Source organism: Syngnathus floridae, chromosome 3 (genome assembly GCF_059516105.1).
Source record: "Syngnathus floridae isolate MCC-2025c chromosome 3, RoL_Sflo_1.0, whole genome shotgun sequence".
NCBI lineage: Eukaryota > Metazoa > Chordata > Actinopteri > Syngnathiformes > Syngnathidae > Syngnathus > Syngnathus floridae.
In genome coordinates this window covers 8,002,286-8,025,632 of record NC_142415.1, presented here as the reverse complement: position 1 = coordinate 8,025,632, position 23,347 = coordinate 8,002,286, and the positions used below count along the sequence as shown (strand labels likewise).

At 39.8% G+C, this 23,347-nt stretch overlaps 2 protein-coding genes across 5 annotated transcripts in view; both read right to left on the bottom strand.

The window, feature by feature from the left end:
- Positions 1 to 976: 976 nt before the first annotated feature.
- Positions 977 to 7,251, bottom strand: LOC148400310 (SKI family transcriptional corepressor 1 homolog-B-like). 3 transcript variants are annotated; one of them, XM_088372055.1, is made up of 8 exons: positions 7,092 to 7,251; positions 4,695 to 6,432; positions 4,217 to 4,295; positions 4,057 to 4,113; positions 3,774 to 3,836; positions 2,772 to 2,846; positions 2,621 to 2,695; positions 977 to 1,612 (listed from the first exon to the last, which is right to left on the bottom strand). In XM_088372055.1, the coding sequence occupies exons 2-8, from the start codon at positions 6,420 to 6,422 to the stop codon at positions 1,515 to 1,517; spliced, it is 2,175 nt and encodes a 724-aa protein (XP_088228181.1). In that variant the 5' UTR covers positions 6,423 to 6,432; positions 7,092 to 7,251; the 3' UTR covers positions 977 to 1,514. The 3 variants fall into 3 exon arrangements, with proteins under 3 accessions (XP_088228181.1, XP_088228184.1, XP_088228180.1); XM_088372058.1 differs by lacking the exon at positions 7,092 to 7,251 and having other exon boundaries at positions 977 to 1,609; positions 4,695 to 6,684; XM_088372054.1 differs by lacking the exon at positions 7,092 to 7,251 and having other exon boundaries at positions 4,695 to 6,683.
- A 5,048-nt stretch (positions 7,252 to 12,299) lies between these two features.
- map2k5 (mitogen-activated protein kinase kinase 5) overlaps positions 12,300 to 23,347 on the bottom strand; it is a 34,953-nt gene continuing 23,905 nt past the window's right edge. Inside the window, exons 20-24 of one of the 2 annotated variants that reach the window (XR_015857612.1) lie at positions 21,492 to 21,553; positions 21,170 to 21,215; positions 14,906 to 15,083; positions 14,714 to 14,824; positions 12,300 to 12,757 (exon numbers count right to left, since the gene is read on the bottom strand). Coding sequence is in view for 1 of the 2 variants with exons in the window: in XM_088371557.1 (XP_088227683.1) it covers positions 14,955 to 15,083; positions 21,170 to 21,215; positions 21,492 to 21,553 (237 nt within the window). In the remaining variant the exon portion in view is untranslated. Of the gene's footprint in view, positions 12,758 to 13,540; positions 14,825 to 14,905; positions 15,084 to 21,169; positions 21,216 to 21,491; positions 21,554 to 23,347 lie in introns of those variants that run through there. The other variant, XM_088371557.1, reaches the window with a different exon arrangement.

The window sequence follows — 23,347 nt, the reverse complement described above, 5'->3', positions numbered from 1 at the left end:
TAAAATCATTCTATACAAGGCTCACAAGGGAGCTGGAGCCTATCCAGCTCTGATTTTGGATGAGAAGTGGATTCATCATGACAATTTATAGTCTTTGATTCACCGAACATGCATGTTTTTGGGAGGAAGCTAGAGTTACGGGAAAACCCCCACACAAGCATATGGAGAATGTGCAAACTCCATGCCCAGAGTTGAACCCAGAACATTTGGAATGTGAGTCAGACATACTAACCACTGAGTAAATGTGTTGCTCATGAAAACTATATAAAGTAGCATGTCCATAAATATGTTTACCATTTTAAACTGGAAAAGGGGTCCATTCAATCACCATGAATTAGTAGCGTGTTCTATGGGCATGACACTTTTGCTCTTTGTCATCACTGGCAGTCTTCTCTGGCGTTATCACAAAAAATGTTAATAAAAAAACTAACTACTATCTGCACTCAATGAGCTGAAATCTCCAAATATCTTTTATTATGATGAAATGATCTGTAAACAAATAATCATGAGTGGTTTTCTGAGGTTTCTTTCAACTCCCACTAAATGACCTTTAAGAGTTTTTGTGCTAAATAAAATATGTAATAAAGCAACCAATTCAGTAGGACGTTTTAGTATGCATACAGAAAAATGCCGGCATTCACAATCACAGAAAATTAACATTCATTGTGTGTCAGTTCAGTGACTTTATGTCTCAGCATGAACCGTCCGGGGACTCGCAGCGGCACAATCAATATCTATTAGGACTCCCTTCAGAAGAATTAGATTTCACTATTAGATCAGCCTGCTCCCCTGACACCGTGTCAAACATTGTAAGTTGACTTGCTGATGTCCGTGCCAAATGAAAGCGATCACAGTGAAGTCAAATATACCGAGACAATAAGATCATTCTGTATGTCTCCAGTAGGTGGCAGGCTAAGACTACTGGCAAAAAAAAAAGGCGCAGAACGTCCAAAGTGTATGAAGGCATCATGACACATGAGAGAGACAATCTTTTATTGCATGATCTCAAACAAATATTATGATCTCAGTCACTTTTGAAGTAAGTGCTCCCTTTTCAACATAAACATCCTTCTTTTTTTTTTTTCTGATATGACCATTTGGTATATAAAGGACGACAAAAGCAGAGATGTTGCCCATTTAAAGTGCTTTACAACACATACGGTGATACAAATAATCTGAAAGAGAAATGAAGATGAATACAGAACTGAAGTGATTTAAACAAGCAATAAAAAGCTAAAGTATGACATAGGTTTCAACTTATCACAATTAGACATGCCATTGCACATTGTCACATGGTATATATTGTATTAGTGCTTTGCCACCATTTTTCAGAATCGTTAAATAGCAGGTGGATTCTTGGTATGAGCGTTCATATCAGACCACTGGACTCAACGTAAAACAGTGTTGGAATAAATCCTGCTTTTTCTGAGTGTTCGCTCAAGTGCTTGATCATCGACAGGAGTGTTTTTGTGTGTGTTGGGGGTTAAGGGTGGGTCAAGGGGTTGTGCCGGAATTTAAGGAGGCAGTAGAGGAGGTTTAAAGGTGCAGGCTCCAGTACACTGGCGAGGGGTCAACATCTTGCAGGAGAAATGGTGAAGGGCGTCGTGAGCTTCTAAGGAGGAACGGGCCCATCAGTAAGAACATGTCCACTCACATTCAAATTACTTGCTTACTTCTCACCCAAAATATTGACATTGATCAGTTATTTATTGCTGTAGTGATTTAAAACAAAAAAGTAGCACATTGAATTGTTATTATGGTATTGTATTGAAAAGGCTTTTCACCCTTGGTCCAAGCACAAAGTATCTATTAGAATAAAATGAATAAAAAAAATTAGGGAGGGGGGTTTGAGTACGAACATGCTGTTTGCCCTCATCATATTTACTGTGACCCTGCTCTGTGTACTTAAACAAGTGTAACACGAAGCCAATCCTTTAGCGGGTAGCTTTAGTTGCCGTCTCGCCCATGTAACTGATACAGCACCACATAATGGGCTGTCTATTCAATTTTCCAGGCGACGATTTAAGAGAAAATAACCCTGACAAACAAAACAGCGTGGTTTCAGTTTCACTTTTTGTTTTTGGAGCTCTGTTATTCTAATCAACCACAGCAGAAGAAAAAAAAAACATGAGGTGGAAAGACATAGAAGGGACACAATGCACTTAGGTCGAAAAATATTAGGACAGTAACAATAGTCTTGATTTTTGCCTCTCAAAAGCCTGCATTTTTAAAAGCTAATTATTTTTTTTGACAATTGGTATAATATGTAAATATAACCACACCTTTTATGACCTGGGTGAAACTTGTTTTGTCAAACACAATTGAGGTAGTCAGCATCATAATTTCCAAAAAGCCTAAATACACACTTGTCACATTAGGATTGTGACAATCGAAATCCATTGTGGTAGTGGACTAAAGTCTTTAAATCCAGCCAATATATCCATTCAGGACCTGACTGAATTGTCACCTTTTAAACATACAAGTGTCACTTTTTCACTTTGATTTGAATTATAGATTCAAAAAAATATGGCTCCAAGTTCTTTCCATTAGATTAAAGAGCACTCATCTACTTCTGCTTCAAAGTTGCATCTATTGATGCATAAAGCGGAGAGACACCCACCTCGAACAATCTGCAGCTGCTGGACCATTTCCTCTCTGTAGGACAGCTCGCGCTTCATTTGATCCTGAAAATTATCTGAGGAATACCAGATATTGTGGAGACTCGTTCATAATGCTTGAAACAAGATAACGGTTAAACATGAGAAAATTACCTTTCAAATGTTGAAATTCTCTCTCTAGCTTTTTCCTCAGCTCCATCTGCTCCAGGAGCTGCTTCTGCAACTCCTCTGTGAAGCCAAACAGTACAAAAATATGATACACTCTGGAAACACCTGGACATACCCGTAGAATGCATTATGCTTAATTTTCATGAACAATATTTTATTTAACTATATATTATTTGATGCACTGCAGTGTCTAATGTTTTGACTGCCCCGTGTAGCTAAATAAAGTATAAGTAGGCGACAGCCATTGCCACAACCGCAACAAACAATACATTTGTGACGGAGCCAAGCGAAATTAAAGCAGATTGTGCATGCGTACCGCGTGCATAATGAGGCAATCTTCTCTTCAATTTTCCCATCACTCTCTTGGAATAATATGTATTGAATATATGCACGTGAAAACGTGAGCATGTAGTAGACCGCGACATGAGGGGCATTTACAACAAGCGTCGCCTGTCGGACTCGTGCATGTGTGTGCGCGCGCTACATAATTGTCGCACAGCACCCGCAGGCTACGCGAGGCCATGATATTTGGGTCTAGGGGTTTTTCCAAGCGTTCAAAAATAATTAGCTGCCACGCCTCGGGGTTGTGGCTCTGTTCGTTAAAATATTAATAGCCTCTAAACGATTTCCTCTTACAATAATAAGTCCAAACGACCATGTCTTGTGATTTAGTCCGCAACACCTATGGGAATGGTTTGGCCTCATAAGATGCAAATTCGCATGTGTAATGTGCCACATTATATTTAGCAGGACAGATGCGTGCATTTAAAACGTGTGTGTGTGTGTGTGGGGGGGGGTCATAAATCAGGAAGCGGCAACAGAATGATCGTTTTTGCACAGAAGTCAAAACAATAAATGCATTGAATTTAATATTTTAATTCTGAATTACATAAATCCCTATACTGCACATAAATATACTGAAAGTGGGCCCTCTTTTTTGCTGCATCCAATAATAATTTAAAAGCATCTATTTTCCAAATCTTTTACCTTTTGCCATGTTCTCCAGATTTCGTTCATGTACACTGATGTCAATGCGTAAAGCTCCTTCAGCTGTAAAATAAATAAATAAATAAATAAATAAATAAATAAATAAATAAATAAATAAATAAATAAATAAATAAATAAATAAATAAATAAATCGAAAGTTTGGGTAGTTACAACAGAGTATATTGTGCATTTAAATAAAAACACAACATATAATGTATTGGCTTAATGAAAATACTTTAAGAGCATAATTATCATGTGAAAATCCCTTCAAATGTAAAAATACCTTGTTTGTCCATCTGTTCCTGATTGGATGTTATATTTTGTTGACCGTGGTGCGCACCTGAAAATGAAAAAAAAAAAAGAAAGAGAAAAGAAAAAAAAGTATTTAAAAAGGAGGACGAACAGGTTCACACGCACGAAAGGTAAATGACCCAAATAATCACCGTTTGATCTGCAGGGGCTGCTCGGCGACTCGAATGTCTCGTCCACTTGCACTTGGCAGTCCTTTTCATCAGCATACACCTGCAAAAATGGCGCAGACGCACACGCACATTTACCGTCATTTCAACTTTACAATGGAGGCCTTGATTCTACAAATGACAGGCACCCTGCGAATAAATGAGGAAGCCACGGATTCAAATTGTGTATTAATGTGATCAAATTAAGTATAATTAAAGGATAGGATGAAACGTAGGCTACAATAGAATTTATTATCTGGGTAAAATAATAGCATTTAAAACGGTTTTTTTCCAAGCCACTTTTTTAACAGTTTACCTTCATTTATTTAAAATGTTACACACACAGTCACTGATTTGCATGCAAGCAGTGCTATTTTTATTTGATTTTGAACAACCGATTCAAGGGTTAAAATATCCGTGCAAATACGACTTGACCTCATTTTAGAGTTGAATGTCATCTTACGTGATGAATAGGTGAGCCATCCCGGATGAGCCTGCCTTCATCGGAAGAGCCAGTGTGCGCCGAGTCCTCAGGTGATGCTACAGCGGGGCTGCAAGGTGCACCCTTCCCCTGGCTCTCTCCAGGCGCCTCGGGCGCAGCAGACTCGTGGCGGTTCCCTCTCGGCGAGATCTGGATCGGCTCTTCATCCTCGGCTCCTCTGCTTGACTCCACATCAACGTCGGGATCCTCGTCGTCGTCGTCGTCGTCTTCCACGGTGTCTCTGTCCGGGGACATGGATCTATAGCTGGACGTTTCGCTAACAAAGTCCGGGGAGAGGTAGCCAGCCCGCACATTGAAGCCCTCCCGGGTCCCGTACAACTTGGCGATGGTCTCCGCGTCTTTGACGACAGGTCTAAAGGCGGAGATGTAGCTGATCTTCCGGTGTGAAGTCGTCTCGTCCCCGGACCTGTCATCGTCGTTCCTGCAGTTGCTGGACGAACCAGGGCGTCGCTCTCCCGCATCCTGCTGCTGCTGGTGGTGGCCGTCTTTGGAGGTGTTCACACCCCTTTCGCTTTGGTCTGATAAGTCGAGGTCGGCCTGGCGAACCCCGGGCAGCTCCGGAGGTTTGGCCTGGTAGGGCGGCATGGGGAGGCTACTAGCCGAGGGCCAAAAGACGGGGAAAGCGGGGTAAATTGCGTCCTTGGTAGTCGGCCAAAACACGCCGGGGACGTTGCTTTTAGTCACATCTGGCACGCTGTCACTTTTTTTCGGACACAAGCCGTAGCTAGCGAAACCATATGGGTGGTGCGGGAATAAGGGTGGGGGGATTTTTTGGAGCATGCCAAAGTTTTTACTGGGGACCGGGATGAGTGGATAGCTCCTCGCACTGCTCGCCAAAGTGATGTTATTACTCCCCTGATCCTCGTCGCACCGTAAAGTTTTGCGCGGGACTTCCGGGGAAGCGGTGCGGCTGAGTGCGGACGAAGCTTGCGCTTTCATGGGCGACTGCTCCCGCGAGCTCCCCATAGGAAGCGTCCTCTTTCTGCTGCCCCCGTTAAACATGGCCTTGACATCCTCCCACGCGTGGTTGATCTCGTCCGAGGGCTTCTTCTCCGTCAGTTTCAGGTGGCGCCTCCACGAGTTGAAGTTGGCCGCGTCCGGCTGCAGGTACTTGGACTCAGGGGTGCGATGCGAGTGGAAAATGAATTTATTCGGGGAGAAATACATGTTGCAAAAGGTGCACTTGATGCACTTGGCCCGGGAGCTGTTGTATCGGGCCGGGATGAAGCTTCCCCTGCAACCCCACGCACACTCGTGGGACACATCGAATGCGAAATTCTCGGGCAGCTTTGGGGGGCTGTGCGCCCCAAGGAAGGACTTGCAGAGCCGCTCGGCCTCCCGCTTTGTGATCATGCCGCAGCGTCTGGACGAGATGGGCATGGCGCCGGCGCGTCGCAGGAGCTCCAGCTGCACGGGGGTGCACTGCACACAGGTGATGCCCAATGCCACCCTGCGGTTGTGGATCTCGTTGTAGCTGTAGTTCTTCAGGAGGGTGTTGGAGATCTGGGCCAGGCACAGTCGTTCTCTCCCGTCGATGACAAGGGAGACGATGGGCACCCCGTACAGGGAGGTCTCGCTCACTTGGTTCGGTTTGAGGGGGCTGGAGAGGCCCTGGGTGTCCCGTTTGGGACTTGGAGTGGAGCTGGCTTCTCTTCCAGGCTCTCGAAGCTGTCCGGCTATTGACTCCATCCCTGGAAGCCTGTCATTCACATGGAAAACTGGATTGACGCTGGACACAAAACAGCATATATAAAATGCGAAAACGAAAAAAGAGTCATCCTAGTGCGTCAACGAAATAAATTATACAGTACCAAGCCCTTTCTTGAGTTCCTATACATTATAAAGTGAACTTTTGTCTTAATTCCTCCTGCATGCGTGTAAGTAATATCCCTCCTGTGCTGAAGAGTGGATGTGCCGCTCCTCTTATCTTCAGATCGGATCAGCACTTATGAGTCAACTACTTAAAGACCCACATAAGACCTTTAGAGGCAGATAAGGACAGGATGAAAATGCAGCCTTAGCTGCGCAAATGCGCTTAGCGGGGAGGAAAAGAACAGGTGTAAGCTCCTTTGCTGGTAATTACACAGATCCAAACGTGCGTATTCGTATTGTTAATAAAAGACCAATCCTATTTATAATTAAAGCATCGGCACGGATTAACCTCAAACTGCCAGGAAGCAGGTCCACCTCGTCTACACTTACACACATTTACGCTTTTGCGAGCTTTTACGTGGCTCCACGAGGAAAAACGAATGGCACTAAACGTGTAAAAAAAAAAAAAAACATTTTTCAAAATTCGGATTAAGCGCGCAAAAACACAAAATGAATAATTATTTTAATAGATAATACAATTCTTACCTTCTGTTCAAAAAGACGACACCCCCCCCAAATTGGGCACAACACTATAATAATAATTAATAGAAATGCAAACAATGCTACAACTAGGACAGTATAAAATGTGCTGGATGCGTTATTTGACTAATATGCACGCATGGTGCAGCAGACAAGGTGCCTCCATCCTGTCGGCCAGCAGGGAGGTAAATAGCGGGTAGACAGCCAACACACGGCACCTCTCGATCGCCCTCTCTCTTTTGCTCACCCACCTCCCCTCTCTCTCTTTCTCAAAATCAAGCTCTTCTCGCAGTCTCGCTTGCAGACGCGATGAACAGCAAAACCCCGGTTAAGATAATTGTGCGGCAATGACGCACCACACGATAAAACATTTTAGGCCATAGCTGCTCGAATAGTTTTGGGGTCCTTTGGATGAAATATGTGTGAGGAAAGTCTATGTTGTGAAATTGAGGGGTGCTGAGCCACCAGTCATTAAGCATACTGCCACCTCGCAATCAAAAAAAAAAAAGAGAAAAAAAAAAGAAAAAACAATGGCATCCATTTTAATTACATCACATGCATGGTGTATTATTTTCCATCTGATACTGTTAGTAAAATAAAAAGTGGAACTTTCCAAATCAATCTATAATGACTCATTTGTCTCTTAACATTTCTATAAAAATATATTTGAAAATAGCTGCATGATTCATGATAATAGAGTAGTCTGGGCTCCTTACATCGCAGAAAGGGCCTTACCGCAAAACACATTTTGTCCCTAAAAGACCACCATACTCTCTTCATGCAAACTAATAAGAAAAAGTCTATTTTTCATGAATATTATTTAGAGGCGTGTTATGATGCTGATTTACCATTAAATTCAACCAGTCATTTACACCAAAGCAGCAAGTGAAAATCTGAGTATTTTAACCAAAAAATTGTCCATTCCTACATCCGGCATTGATGGCCGCAAGAGTCTCATAAAGTGTCATTTTAGATTGGACTACAGCCAGTGTTTTCACAGAGGAAACAGACTGAGCTAGCTGCTCCACGGTGCACCGCGACAGACAATTGGCTCAGCTCATTTATCAAGTTACAACACCATCTGCTTGGCTTCCACGGTCACGCAAATCAATGTGAGGCCTCAGCAATGAAGGGAAATGTGGCAGAAAGAGGGAGGGCTAAGAGATGATGTTTAAAAAATGTTTTCATATCTATGACTATTAGCCCAGGGAGGGGGGGGGGGGGGGGGGATTAATGCGAGACAGTGTAAACATTGTGGATATACCTGCAGCAGGTGCACAGAGTCAAGAGATGATATTTACCTAATGATGGCAAAGAAAGGCTGTAGCTAATCTGGTTGCATTTCATTTGCAAAATGTAGTGCATAACAATAATAATCCTGATATAATAATATTAATAATAAATCATATTAAAGTACATTAAAAGTAATTGTGTTGCAATCAACAGCAACTCATTTTTTCATAATGGTTCAAGGCAGCCTTGAATTTGACAGGTTAGCAGGTGAGAGACAGTCACCAAAATGTTGTTTTTGGGTGGGGTGGGTGGGTGGGTGGGGGGGGGGGTGCTCGAAACGTAGCAGCTGCAGGCCTACGCACACACACACACACAAAGGACAGCCTCCAGGCCATGCAGCCTTGAGACAGTTGTGGTCTACAACATGGGGGAGGATAATTTGCAGGAATTGACAAGCGGGTGCACATGGCATACGTTTAGTTAACAAAACTTTCTGTTTGGCACCATATTAGACAATTGGCTTCTCAGAATTACATGTTGATGAAATATCAAGAATAAAACAAACACCAATTGATATACAAAGGTGGAGTCACTGTTCTAATTTTAATTTATGAATCAATGGGCACAACTATACAGCCCCAAAAATTATTTATAGGTATTTTGATGGCTCTTGGAAGCAATTGTGAGACATTTCTGAGTTGTTTGTGGTACTTGAGGAAGACTGTGCGGTAGTGATACAGTTTGCTCTACTGACGCAAGGTAAGCTGTGTCCTCATCCTCTCTACAATATTGATGCTAAACATGATCCTCGATCTCGTCTTTCACCATCAAGAGGCTTTCCTGCCGCCCCCAGCAATAATTACAATTTTACACTGTAATTATTCCTCTCCTCTTAATTATTTACACGGGGCAGCTCAGTGAAGCCGTTGTGGCTGCTTATTCCGCGAGAAACGTGAGCTGACGCGGACGACATTTAAGCAGTCGTTTTCGGCGAGCTCCTTATTATTTCCGTTGGATACAAACAAGCAGGGCCGAGTAGACAGGCGGCCGATTGTTCAAACAAACCTGTAACGTGAAATATTCATGCGTGCATGCGTGGTTTAACGACGGAAGCACGCAGGTTGATAAGGGTTTACTTTACGCGGGGCGGACGAAGCGAAGGCATTTTACTCACCTCTCCCATTTGAGATTATTCGTATATGCCAGTAACTTTTTCGAGATTATTCCAGTAACTTTTTCTTTAAAGTTGACTTCAAGAGCAATCTAAATATTATCATTAATCATTATTTATGTAGGCTATAAGCAACGAGTCAAATTTGGGTCAAATTTGCATTGACTAACCTTTTATTATTTAATTGTGCAATGGCTTTCATTAAATTCTAAACATGTCAACACCAGCAGAAGTATTGTATTTCTTTGTGATCAACGAGCCCCGGCTTCTCCAGGTACAACTTGGACATCTCCGTTATTTTTAGAGCCGATATCACATTGCAAGCGGTTATTAAAGTCAATGGGACATTAGAGGGCGTGGTCATTCATAGCGTACTTCTACAAGTACGCATACCAGAGTAAAAAGATAAATCAGATGGGGCAGCTTTAATAAGAGTAGCAACTGGGCCAAACGTTTTATAATTAACAGTTGTATCAGCACTCTATAAAAGCGTGAGCCAATAAATCCCATTTTAGAGCGCAATCAATCCTCTTGGACTAAAGGCCCTATTGATCCCTCCCTGCTCAGACTTTTTTTTTCCAGTGAAAAGAGCATTTCGATTGCACTTTTTTTTTTTATTGGAGCAAAGATTCCGCCGAGAGCAACGCGATGGCTTGAAAATTAAACGGTGACATTTTAATTACAGGGCATTGATAAAGGGATGTGGCTAGTGGCAGGACGCGGGACACCCACGCATTGTCGCTCCTGACGTGCTAATCAAGTCGGACTGACGCGCGGAAAGGAGGAAGGGGTGGAAAAGGTCACCGTCCCATTCAAAGGAGATCGCTGGGAATTTGGGAATATGAGCCAAATGAAGACGCATCTTCAAACAATGCGCGCTCAATATCACCAGATGAGATCGCGTGGCGCATCCACATTCTCATTGAGACATGTTTAGCACTATAGGTCACTTGAAGCAGACCCATAGATCATCTGTTGAGGGAAATTACGCGTGGCAGATGGAGTTGGCACATACACGCACCCGCAGCGCGTGCACGTTTGCAGCTCGCTTAAAATCACAGCAATTCAGCCCCAAGACCACTTGTGGAGGCAAGCGCACTGTGCGCCATTTGATATTTAAAGTAGACTTGAACTTCATATTTACATACTGGACTATCAAAATCAGTGTTGATCTAATCTTGCATCTGCAACTCATAAATTAGATTAAACAGACAGATAAAAAACTTCTCACAAACCAGCGGTATCGCACATATGGCTGTGGGCCACTAATGATCCACATGAGCATTTGATCCAGCCAATTGCAATTGAAAAAAAAAAGTTCAGGAACGGTTTTGAAAATACATTGAATAGTCTTGGTACTTAAAAATGTTGCTGGCATTGGGCCAAAACTATGTACCTCCAAAATCATTTGTTCAACCATCATCATTGCATCGACAAAGAGAGCAAGCCATTTTCAACGCTTTAGATTGGTCAATAATTACAAAAAAAAAAACCACACACACCCTACCAAAGATGTGGACTGTCCAATTGAAAGTCCATGGATTATTTCTTTGTAGTAATGATAATCTTGGCAATACATTTTCAATTGGAAATCATTTTAAACGACCCTTTTCATTTGGTGTTTGGATGGGTGAAGTTTGGAAAGACAAATAGTCTCATAATACTAATTTAACGATCATGAGCTTCAGTGGTGTATAGATTTGGAAAATTTTTCATGGGACATACATTTTATTGCATTGCAGCAAAGAAATAACTCCCATACACAAACATCATTATGTTTTGTGCTACATTTTTAATCAGAGAATTTGGAGATAGTAACATGAAGGGTAGACACATCAAAACAAGCGATTTGTCCTTCTCCACGCTGAGGAACTTCATTAAAAGCCTAAAATACATGTAATACAAGTCAATGAGCAATGAGTGACTCCATGCGGGTGGTGCACGTGTCAGGGTCTTCGAGAATCGCCATGAAGCACGCAGCTGTATAATAACTTGGTTACGGAACAAAGAAGATTCACGCATGTATTCAGACATCTACTTGAATAAATAAACTGTCCAAGGTCAGTGGTGACAAGGCAGCGTTTTGCTAGCAGAAAGTAAAACAAAGATGGCATTTGAAAGTCCACATGGAAACCAAAATAAGACAACAATGACATCTGTTAATTGAATGTTATAGCAGTGACAAAACCAATTGGTGAACTTGACATCCTCGATAAAAGAGAAAACAGATATTTGGAAGGTATTTCTAAGAAAAACAGTGAGCACAGACATGAATCATTTGTCTCCTATAATTAAGCTTCTAAAAGGTCATGGTGTTAAAGCTACATCAGAATAAATGCTTAATTCAAGCCTTTCATTTAGAGCTGACAAAAGGCATCGCCACCCACCTTTAAAAGTGTCGGCAGAGTAAGGCCGGTTTCGTTATTTTTGCTGGATATTTAGAAGATGAATATGAGACATTTCAGCTTGTATTTCCGGCTATTCAAATATGGATGATATACACAGTAAAAAAAGTTTTAGAATGGCAAGGTCAATCCCTTTGTTATGTATGGTGGATGTACTGTATACTGAAGACATTTTGGGTTTTAGATCAAAAGATGAATGAGACCAAAGTTTAGAAGGCCAGCCTTTATTTTGTGGTATTTACATCTAGATGTGTTGAACAGAGCACATTTGGTTTGAATCCACCCACTCAAATTAGTGAGTGAATAACGATTTAATATTTAGTAATGACAATAATGCATTGGATTTATATATCTTTTGTATAGAAGTGAACAGTCAAAAGTGCTCACAGTAGAGGATATAATAGAATAACCCCCCCACACCCCACCTCAAAATCTGGACTCATTTTCTAATCTATGACATTTATGGTTTAAGCACCTCATCCCAGGTTAATGAAAACAATTACCTACCAAAAAGGCTGCTTCTAACGAAAGGTTGACTCAGATTAATTACAAAATGCAAATTAAAGGTGAATTTCAGCCTGCAAGGTGCACACAGGTTTGGGTGACTATGGCGCGACATGCAAATATCATCTGGGGAATGAAGCTATGAGGTCGCAACCCTGAACGCATTAAACAACTTTTAACATCACTTTAATAGGAACCCTTCTCTCTACCATTTACAATCCAGAGCTCATTTTATTTCTTTCAAAAGAACTGAATATGTTTTTGAGGTAAATACAAAATGCTTTATGATAATGCTCACCAGCTCCTAAGGACTCAATGGCTGCTGGTACAACAAACAAGGTCCTTTCACATTGGTGACTCTGTGGAAGAAGCACACAAGACACAACCCCACTTTCCCATTGACATCCATAAATCTTCAGATAAAGTATAAAAAAAATAATTATCAGTTTTGTTTATATTTTTTAAGTATAATTTGCCCCACTTTACATACTTTCATATATTTTTTTGTATGTAATTACGATGTATGAAGATTTTTGGTGAGAATGTGTTTAAATTGAATTATTCGCTTCACCGCAAACATTTTACCTCTGCTGCATTTATGCTACATTTTTAAGTAATGAAATGCAAATAACAGTTCCAGTCAAAGTGTAATTCTCTCTTAAAAGAGGGTTGAATTAGATTTTGGATTGGCAAATGCTAAACATTACGCAGTGATTTATGAATTGTAGACAGATCAATATCAAATTACTGACTCACTAAATGGCGGGAGATTATTTAAACAATTAAGAACACTGAAAATTTTGCTGTGACAGCACAGATCTGGCACAGCGTCAACTTCTTAGGGGATGACATAAAAAATACCAAGACGGTGACAAATTTCAGACATTTTTTTCAACTGTGCAGGACAAGAAATTCAGTAGACTTCAGTCAGAACACAAACTCATGACAAAATCTATGTGCTACTGTTCCACATTTCTTACCTTGTCTTCAGGGCAGTGAAGGCATCTTGAAGCATATAGACATTGTCAAATATCACATTTGTTTTTTCAAATTGTGCTTTTTTTTTTAAAGGAAAATCCATATCACTGTTCTCAAAGGGAAGTACCGGTATAGTACACTTGCATTAATGTCCTCCATGAACATTATGTATTACAACTTTATTTTTAGATAGTGGATGACACACCACAGAACAAAGCAGTGTCTTGAATGTAACAATGTTTGGTTTATAAGAGGGGGAATGTTTTGTTTTTTCACTCCATGCATGTGTGCACCAAAAGCAAAAAGCAAATACAGAGATTGGTCTTTCTTTTGAGAATGGCATTTCTGTCATGGGCTTTGCACATTTTAGGAAAAGAAGCTGGCCAAACCGAAGTGATTTTACAATGGAGTATACATCATTCTTAAAACATGCCTGGTGAATAATCAACCTCTCTGAAATTGAGGAATTGAGACATCATCCGTTCCCAACATGGCGATGTGCACTAAAAGAATCCATTTGGCAAATACAAGACATAAAAATGGGAACACCGGATATTGACCAAACCTTACAATATTGCTCCCTTTCCCCATCAAGACCTCAATGTGGGATCTCCGGAGATACACTTCTAGGGGCTCAACGATTGTCAGAACAAAAAGCTATTTATTGATTGTCAAGTACGTATGTGGACATATTCATGGCAAAGGGTGTTTTGATTTGTGCTGCAATCATAAATTCATATCGAGTAGTTTACCTTCAGTTAATATGATTTAAGATAAGTAGGTTCAATACTTAAGGTGCAATAATTCTTTGCTGGGAGGAGTCAAATTTCCTACTTGTCTAGAGCTGAAATAGTTTAGCACACCCTGATTCTTGTCATTATCAAGGAATTGGGACACCAGTGGCTGATCTTCTCCTCAAGCCGTTATAAATTGATATATTTTGCCAGGAAAGATTACCATTGGGGAGAACCACTATGGCTGCTGAAGCGATAAATGATACCACTGGGAAGAGGAGCATACACATGGTAAACGGGCAGTACTGTATAGTGCTTTTTGACCTTTTGGTACTCAAAGCGCTTCACGCTGCTTTCTCATTCATCTACTGATGACATGACATCAGGAGCAACTGGGGGTTCAGTGTCTTGCTCAAGGACACTTGGACATGGTCACAGTGGCTGGGGATTGAACCTCCAACCTCTGGGGTTGGGAGACGACCACTCTACCACTGAGCCGTGACGCCCCCTACCACAGGCAGACACCTTAGCAGGGTGCCAGAACCACCATCACTCGCACAATATTGCAATCTTAAACGTTGAGGTTGTACAAGCACTAATCACCTTTTCAACTTCGTTCATCTGGTTGGACAGCAGAAGACGATCGGCACCAGAGGGTTCTTCATAATGAATGCAAAGCTTAAGAGTGTGTCCAAAGAAAGTGAGCTCCTGTCACTGCACAAAAGTGATGGGAATTGGCTCAAACATTTCCTGATTGACAACCTTCACCGATGACTCATTTGCAGGTGGACATACAGTACATGACCTTGAAGCAGTGCAGCAGTCAAGGCATTGGCTCAGAATATCATGGTCCATCAAGGCGTAAGTTACGACCTTGAACCTGCTGCGTTCGTCTTGCTTCCAAACAGCGACAAACCCACATGGACACGACCTCGGCATTTCCGTCATTGTATTGTACAATGAAGGAATGATCCTAAAACAGGATGAAGCACAAGAGATAAATTAATAGGATTGCTGTATACTGGAACTAGACGTATCAGTTACAGTGCATTCAGAAAGTATTCAAATGCTTTCATTAGAACACAGCTAATTATTCAGTCCACAGATATATATCCACATCTATCCATTTAAAAAAAAAAAAAAATCTACAATATTTTTGCTCAAACTCTGGTGGCAGTTATTTTTCCCCATAAATAAATTACTTACAATAGTTCTTCCTGGTGGTGACAGAATAATTCATTGATGCTTAAATGAACAGGAGGAACAATAAAAATACACTTTTTTTCTTTCCGATGTTGTTTCACTCCAAATGTGCAATATCTTTTATGATCATTTTTACTATTAACAGCTTGTAAGTGCACATAATAATAAAAATAACCCTCAATAAATCAAAGTGCAAGATGACAAGATGCTGTTAAATATTTAAGACCAACAGATTACACTTTATTATCATAATGTCTTGTCAGGACGTTTGTGATTATTGGCTTTATTGATCTGCTTGACAGGCGGTGAAATAGTTTAGTAACAGCACATAATTGGAAAATGTCTCTATCTTTGGTACATCTTCACATGCTGCAACAGTGTTGACCTCCACAATTGCAAAAGCTTACCAAGTCAAACACAGATGTGGTATGTGATGTCTCAATGACAACAATCACCACTCTCATCTGAAAGACTACACAGTTCTTGTTAAGGGTGGTCAGAGGTCAAAAGTTAACAAAGGATGAGTTTGTAAATGACAGCAAGTGAATCGAAGCCGCACATTAATTTTGCATGGGGCCTCTGGTTGTACAATTAGAAAAAACAACCCTCTGGCTGGTCAGTTTAAACACACACTAACAAAAAAAAAAATCACAAAAGCTGAAACATTATCTCTTTAGTCTTGCTTTGGCACAATTGGCTGAGATCCATATTAAATGTTTCAATACAAACTGTTGGGAAATGTGTTTTATATCTCTCGTTTTAGATGTCAAAGTGTGGATCTATGAAACGCTCCACTGCTATACCAGCGTTTGCGATCAAATATCGAGATACTTTATGCGGGTATAATGTCAAAACCAAAATGTTGGTATCGCGACAATGCTGGAAGAGCCGCAGACAGGTACTCTTTAGATCAGCATAAGTTGTTTTGCACATATGATAGTTGAGATAGGAGGAAATTACTCTGACGTGTCACATTAATTACCACATCAAAACAAAAATAATCATTTACAAGCACCGTACGGCAATACAAACAACCCAAACATGGGAAATTCTACTTAACTATTTAAATAATTAAGGTCTTAAAAGAGGTATGTTAAATGGATATAATGCTATTTTATAAAGCAGTATGATTAATATGCTACTGAAATTTTAAAATAACTGAGCCAAGTATAACAAAAGACTCATCTTTGCCTCATTGGAATAGATTTGAAAGATAATTCAACACAGATGAGGGTGACGAAACTGAGGGATAGAAATTCCCTTGCACTCATTTTGTAGATCTCCGGTTAAAAGGAATAGAACTTGGGCAATGATTTTTACAATTCCAACAGTAATCTCCCTAAAGTGCAAAGAGAAAGCAGTAATGACTGTTTTTGTATCAATTGGTTTGCAAGCAAGGGAATGAGACACACTTTCTAGTGCTACTGAATAAGAAGCGATGTCAAAATATTTGGTGGTGTATGTTATACATATACAGATTCAGAAGTGTTTTCATGCGAATATTTACTGTAATCACACCATAACTTTGCCTGTTAATAGAGATTATGGTGTCTGCTCACTAACGTGCAAAATCAAGTTTCATCTGAGTTGTATATAACTAAAAGAAAACTGTTGGCTTCAGACAACTATGCAGAAAAGTTGACTGGTGATGGGACTTGAATGACGTTCCAATGGCGTGACCAACTATGCATGAGTGCCACAGTGCAGCACACCAGTATGTGTGAATGGGATATTTGTCAACAAAAACCCATGGGTCAAACGTGAAAGCATTTTGGAGTCAAGGTGCTGACAGGAAAGTTCAGGGTGGAAGAAGACATCCGACAACACACATGAGGAACCCAAATTAGGTGCAATGATATGCTGACCTCAGATGCAGGTAATATGTATGTATAATATGTACACTATGTACTAAATATTGAGTCGTTTAAACATTACATGATTAACTTAAAGTGTACCTCCAGAGATCCCCACATTGAGAGGCTGATTATGCGCCACATTAAAAAAAGAAAAGATTACCATCCATATCCAAGCGATCTGGCATATCACTCAATAGCAAGTGGTGTGATATCACTCCCTTTCTCCATCAAGACCTCAATGTGGGATCTCCGGAGGTACATTTTAAATAGACTGCTATGTGAGGAATAGTTTCCTAACATGTTTTATGCAGGCATATAACTAAGGCAACATTAGAGTTCAGGTGATTTAAAAAATACAGCTGAGAAAATGAGATATAGTGAACTGTACTGTATTTTATGTCAGCATATATGTGTTAATTTGGAGACAGAGTGACATGGGAGGGATTCTTTTGTGAAAACTAGAGGGGCTCATCTGGTGTCTCTGAGGTTGAATGTGTCTGTGCACGCCTTTGAATAGAGAAGCAGAATAGGGGGGCTGCATTGACAAGGGTGCTAAAAGGCTGTGTGAAGGCTACTGGCTAGGGAATTAGGGATGATGAGGCTGAGCGGGGGGGATGACATGTCAATCAAATCCCAATCAAATAATGTAACTGTGTTGAATGCTTGCACTTGTTTTTCTGGCCTTCATGGACAAAAAAATGCACATGGACAAAATATTCAGACCACTGAAGTCTGATAAATGTGAAATAAGGTCATTTTAAAATGTGGATTTCTTTTTTTAAGCAAAAGAAGCAGGGGGAAATATGGAAACCCTGAAGTGCAAAACACAACAAATAATTACCTTAATAAAAAAGAGCAAATGAAAACAACAACCACTAAACAAAACAACAAACAGCTAAATGCAGTAACATAAAACACTTCCAGTAGGTTAATTATAGAGGTTAGTAGGTTCATTTTTTTATAGTTTTTTATTTTTTTTATTTCTAAATTTTTGTTTAATTATTTGTTTTGTTTTCTTGTATTGTTTAGGTATTTTGTGATTTTCATTTGCTGTTTTGTTTAGTTTTTGTTATTTTCATTTCCTGTTGCATTTAGATTTTAGTTATTTTGTGTAATTATTTGTTGCTCTCTTTATTTTTGTTTTACTCATTTGTCACATATGTTTCACACTTTTGGACCAACATAGGATAGTCGGTTGCAAGAAATGTCAAACAGGATAGGTGATCATTAAATCCTACCAACTAAGCTCCTGGAGAGAGGCCAATGGAAAGTCTCCTCAACTGCGCAACGTCATTAACTTATGACGACAGTGTAGTGTGTCCACAATAAAAAATGCATAAGTATAAGGAGAGAAAAACACTCACTTTCATCTCAGATGGCTTATCACATGTTCACTACAAAAGCTTAAGACCTGTACAAATACTAGGTAGAGTTAGTTATCTTTCAAACCAGAAAAATGACGACTGATTCAATTTGATCAAGTTGACCTAATTTAAACCTATGGTCAACAAAAAGACAATATTTTCACTGTCCAACTTTAGTCCATAAGTTACAAGTTCACGAGGAACAGAAAAGCAGTCTCTTTTCAGAGCAAAACTGCAAAACCTGGTCCTCATAGGGTTGAAAAGCTATAATTCCTACAAGCATGTTGATTAGCTCAGCATATCTACCTGTGTTATTATTTGGTACGTTTGCCTTCCAGTAGAAAGGAGTAGCTAAGATAAAAACTAAAGGCAAACGGCAGCACAAGCAAAACAGGTCGATGCCGTTTGGCACATTAACATACAGATAGAATAGGTAAAAGAGTTTTAATGGACTCAGGAGGCTGGCGGAATGGGGAAGCAGAGTAAGAAGTGTGCAAGAAAGGGGGAATGAGGCAGAAGAGAGAGGAAGACAGAGATAATCAGCAGGCTGGCATTACAAAGGCAGGCATCCATGACCTTACATCTCTTGGCTCATAGCGGGGAGAATGAAAGAACATGCCTCAAGGAAGACAAAAATACAGGTAAGGGGAAAAGTAGATGATATAGAGACAGCTGACGGGGCAAAAGCCAACAACAAAAGAATTAGGTACGTTTCTAAATATGCAAGGTGTTTATTCATGATGCTGTCCATCTATCCATTTACTTCCACTTATCATAAGACAGGTCAAGCGGGCAGTAGCTTCAACAGAGAAGAACAGACTTTCCTATCCACATTCACTTTGTGCAGATCTTCCAGGGCGATCCCTGAGGCATTCCCAGGCTTGCCAGGAGACATTGCCTCTCCAGCGTGTCTTGGGTTGTCCCAGGGGCCTGCTACCAGCTCACCAGGGAGGCGTCTAAGACTCATCCTAAAAGGATGCCCGAGCCACTTCATCGAGCTCCTCTCAAGGCAGAGGAGCAGAGTAAATTCAGAGCTTTACCTTTTGGCTCAACACAATCTGATTCAACTTGTTTTGGATGAAGTGATGTCGATAGCGGTATTATTTGTTCAAATGATGATCAAGCTGCCACAAAAACTAGTACATCCAAAACCTAACATCTCCCTAAGAAGAGCTGCTGAGAACACCCTCTTTGTCATGAGACATTCACTTCCGATGAGTGTCAGACCATGGTTTCCATTTAGCCCTCCATGGTGTCAGACTGCAAACTTGCTATCTGTTAGCAGCTCCACATTTACACCCTTCGATGCTCTGTTCTCACAACGTAAAACTTCACCCCAAAACTCTCTGAGGACCTAACTGTCGCTTGTCCTTGGCCTTAAAACAGAGAGGAAAATGTCTCTCCGCTTTAAAGGTGGTCAGTACAAATAACAGTCTTGCGGCGCAGAGAACGCCATGCACAGAAGTGTCATACATTAGAGACTAAGCTGTGAAACAACTTTGGGAAGCAAGGGGAAAGATGAATACATGCCAAATATAGATGTATTGAATGGTTTTCGGGATATAAATAAATGTAATCACATCTGCACTTATATGAATTGAGAAAGAAACTATTTGTTTAATATAATAACTTGTATCTTAAACATATTCCATCTATTTTTTAGGGCACTCATCATCTGCGCGTGCAGGGATGACAATTGTGTTTTTTCAGCCAGCAAAACCGCGACTGTGGGTCTGACATCACTTTGTCTGAGTATTGAATGAAGCATCATGTAAGTATGAACAATACTACTTTGGGGTAGCATCTTCCGCAAATAAGCATTTACGTTGCACTGCTAGAGGAGTAACTTTGCCCATTAAACTACAATGTACACAAAATTTGATGTTTTTATTATTTTAAATAGGCAAAAAAAAAAAGAAAAAAATATCAATATTTTCAGCCATATCACCCAGGCTTATTACTTTAATAATCATTATGTTTAAAAACGTGTCGCTTCAATTTTTATATTGACCACTTCATTTGACTTTTTCATGGTTGCGTTGATTTTGTATGAAACAATAAGTGTTAAAATGAAACATCCCAAATTCAGCCTTTTTATTTCAGCGCTATATAATATAGAAAAAAATAAAAATTTTCAACATATATTGATATTGACCAATAAGAAATACCAGTACTTTCACCTGTATATATTGTGACATACTTTTTGGTTATATCGCCTAGCCCCTATGAAGCATAATCCACAAATACGAACAGGCACAGACGCTTGTATGCTAAAAATGGTCACAATAGATTTGATTAACTCTTGAACAGTACTTAGCTGGAATCAACAAAGTGCCAATTTAATGAATTACTGCTGAAGTGCACCTTCAACCAGTCTCAAGGTTTTCCACAGATCTTTGTGGCTTTTTTTCATTACATGAAAGTTCATTCACGTTATTTTTACTCATTAGTAGAATTTTAAATGTGCTTGACCGCGAACTCTGCAACTTTACAAAAAGTACAACTGTAGACCAAAGATACGCAGATAAAACTTCATTTAATTGCAATGCGCAAGAATATGATGACACTGTATACACAGATTCTCAATGTGATTATTTCGAAGGTTACAACTGCTTGAACAAATTGGTTTTACTTACCATTAAGTTATTGGGGGCAGGTCTCTCTTTGGGTTGTCGTCTCATACTGAAAGAGCAGAGAGTCAAAATGTACTCAATATAAGATATGTACTGTATTGTTTTTGCTAAAATCCATAAAAAACTCCATTCAGTCTGTTGCAAGGCTAAGTTGATACGGCAATAGTTAGCTATTTAGATAAAACAAATTAATACGTATCCTCAAAGACAAAATAAGTCCCTCAGGGCAACGTTGTGTGGACAGTGAAAATATTTATGAGATTGTGAAGTAGAGGTGAATACATTCAGATGACAACAATGACATCTTGTTAAAAACTAGACTTACCACTGAGTAACGAAGTGAACAAAAATCTCGCTGAACTGTCCCGCAGGAAGAACTGGAGGATCCTTTGAAGATATAAAGGTGTACATGTGAAGATTAGGGGTGGTGTGTTCATTTTTATTTATCGGTGGATGGATGGTTTGTAACGAACCAATCAACGTCAAAATCGCTAAAGAATTCCATGAGTTTTAATGATCGGAGCCAAAAACAAACACTACGTCTCGGGTTTTCTTTGCCGTTTATTTTCTGTTTTCTTCTTTGCTTTGTTCTACTTTGTTTTCTTTGCAGCAGCATATGATTACGGTTTCATTGTTTAATACATTTTCAAATAATAGAAAGTCTGCCGTTTTAAAACGTTTTTGGCAATGTATGGTGTGGATAAAGAGCTTTATAGGTCTTCTGCAATTACTAATCGTTGCAAATTTTATGTAACTTCTGGGAAATAGGTTTTGTGTCACATTCGTAGGTTATGAACTGTGTCATGTTCACCAGGCACCTCACAACATGTGTGTAATAAGGAATGAGATCCCGGAATTTTTAATATTTAACTGAACAAATACATTGGTTCCATCTCATCCCACTGCACTTTGCAGTGCTGAACCCATAGTAATACTGTTATCGTATCGCTATCGAGATTTCCAGCAAGAATAATGAGATAAGAAAATGTGGTCATATCACACCGCTCTCGAGTACACTCTTTTAAAGTGAGTGTACCAAATCAATATCAATATAAAAGAAATACATTTTGCTGTTAAAGTCCACCTATTTACTGGCACATGTACCTTTAGCGGTATCAAAAAAACATGCATTTATGCATGTATTCATGTTTCCAGCTGAGAGGAAGACTGCTGTCGCTTTGATGTGGCAATAGGCTAAAGCACAAAAGACAAGCAGGCTGATGAAAGTGGCTCTTCTATGTGAATTATTCCTCTGGTTGTCAACCTGGTTCCACGATGTGAACAAGGGTACAAGGCTACGAGTAAATATACATGTCATTGCCATGAAGCAATTATGAGGCAAAATTAGATCAGTAATTACAGTCTTGAAAATAAAGTGGAGCTGCTTGCTTTTACCCAAACAGAAAAGCGGCACATTAATGAGAGCGGACAGTGGGCAGATTGTAGGACGAACTACAGAGAAGCCCTGCTTCAAGGTATCAACTAAAAACAGTTAACAAATCACCATAACATGAAGGAGAAAACAATTTCTTTGAATGAGTTGTTTCATATTACATTAACAGGTAGGATTTTTATGCCTTAGAGTTAGTGTTGGGGTTATGTGTAACAAAAGTAACGAGTTAGAGGAATGTATTGAAGGTATATAATGAGTTACTGAAGGCTCGAAATTGCGACCATTATGTTTGGTTTTTCATCGGCTGCTGTAGGACCGTCACAAATGACACTTTTTGTAATAATTATTCTACCGCTTATTCCATTGATTGCCTTTTGGTTTTCTTTTGTTCAGACAAATTATGGAGGTCTTACCTTAAGTTGCCACAGAAACTGTCAGAAAAGGGTTTTAAGGTAAGACCTACATAATTTGTCTGAACAAAAGAAAAGCAAAAGGCTATTAGTACTGGAGACATAATGAACACAATCCAAACTAGTCCATTGATTAATCTAGGAATACCCATCGCCCCTCCAAATAAGTACAACATAGTATGGATTCTACATACGTCACAGAATGTGGTCTAACTAGGGATAGCTTAGTATATTACATCTGCTAATAAGTAAAAAACAAACTTTTATCCTACTGTCATGCAGTGGTGGACAGACGAATATTGTTGCAGCAACAATCGTTGGTTCTGAATACTCGCCAAATTATCAACATATAATAATAATTAATAAGCCAAACATTTT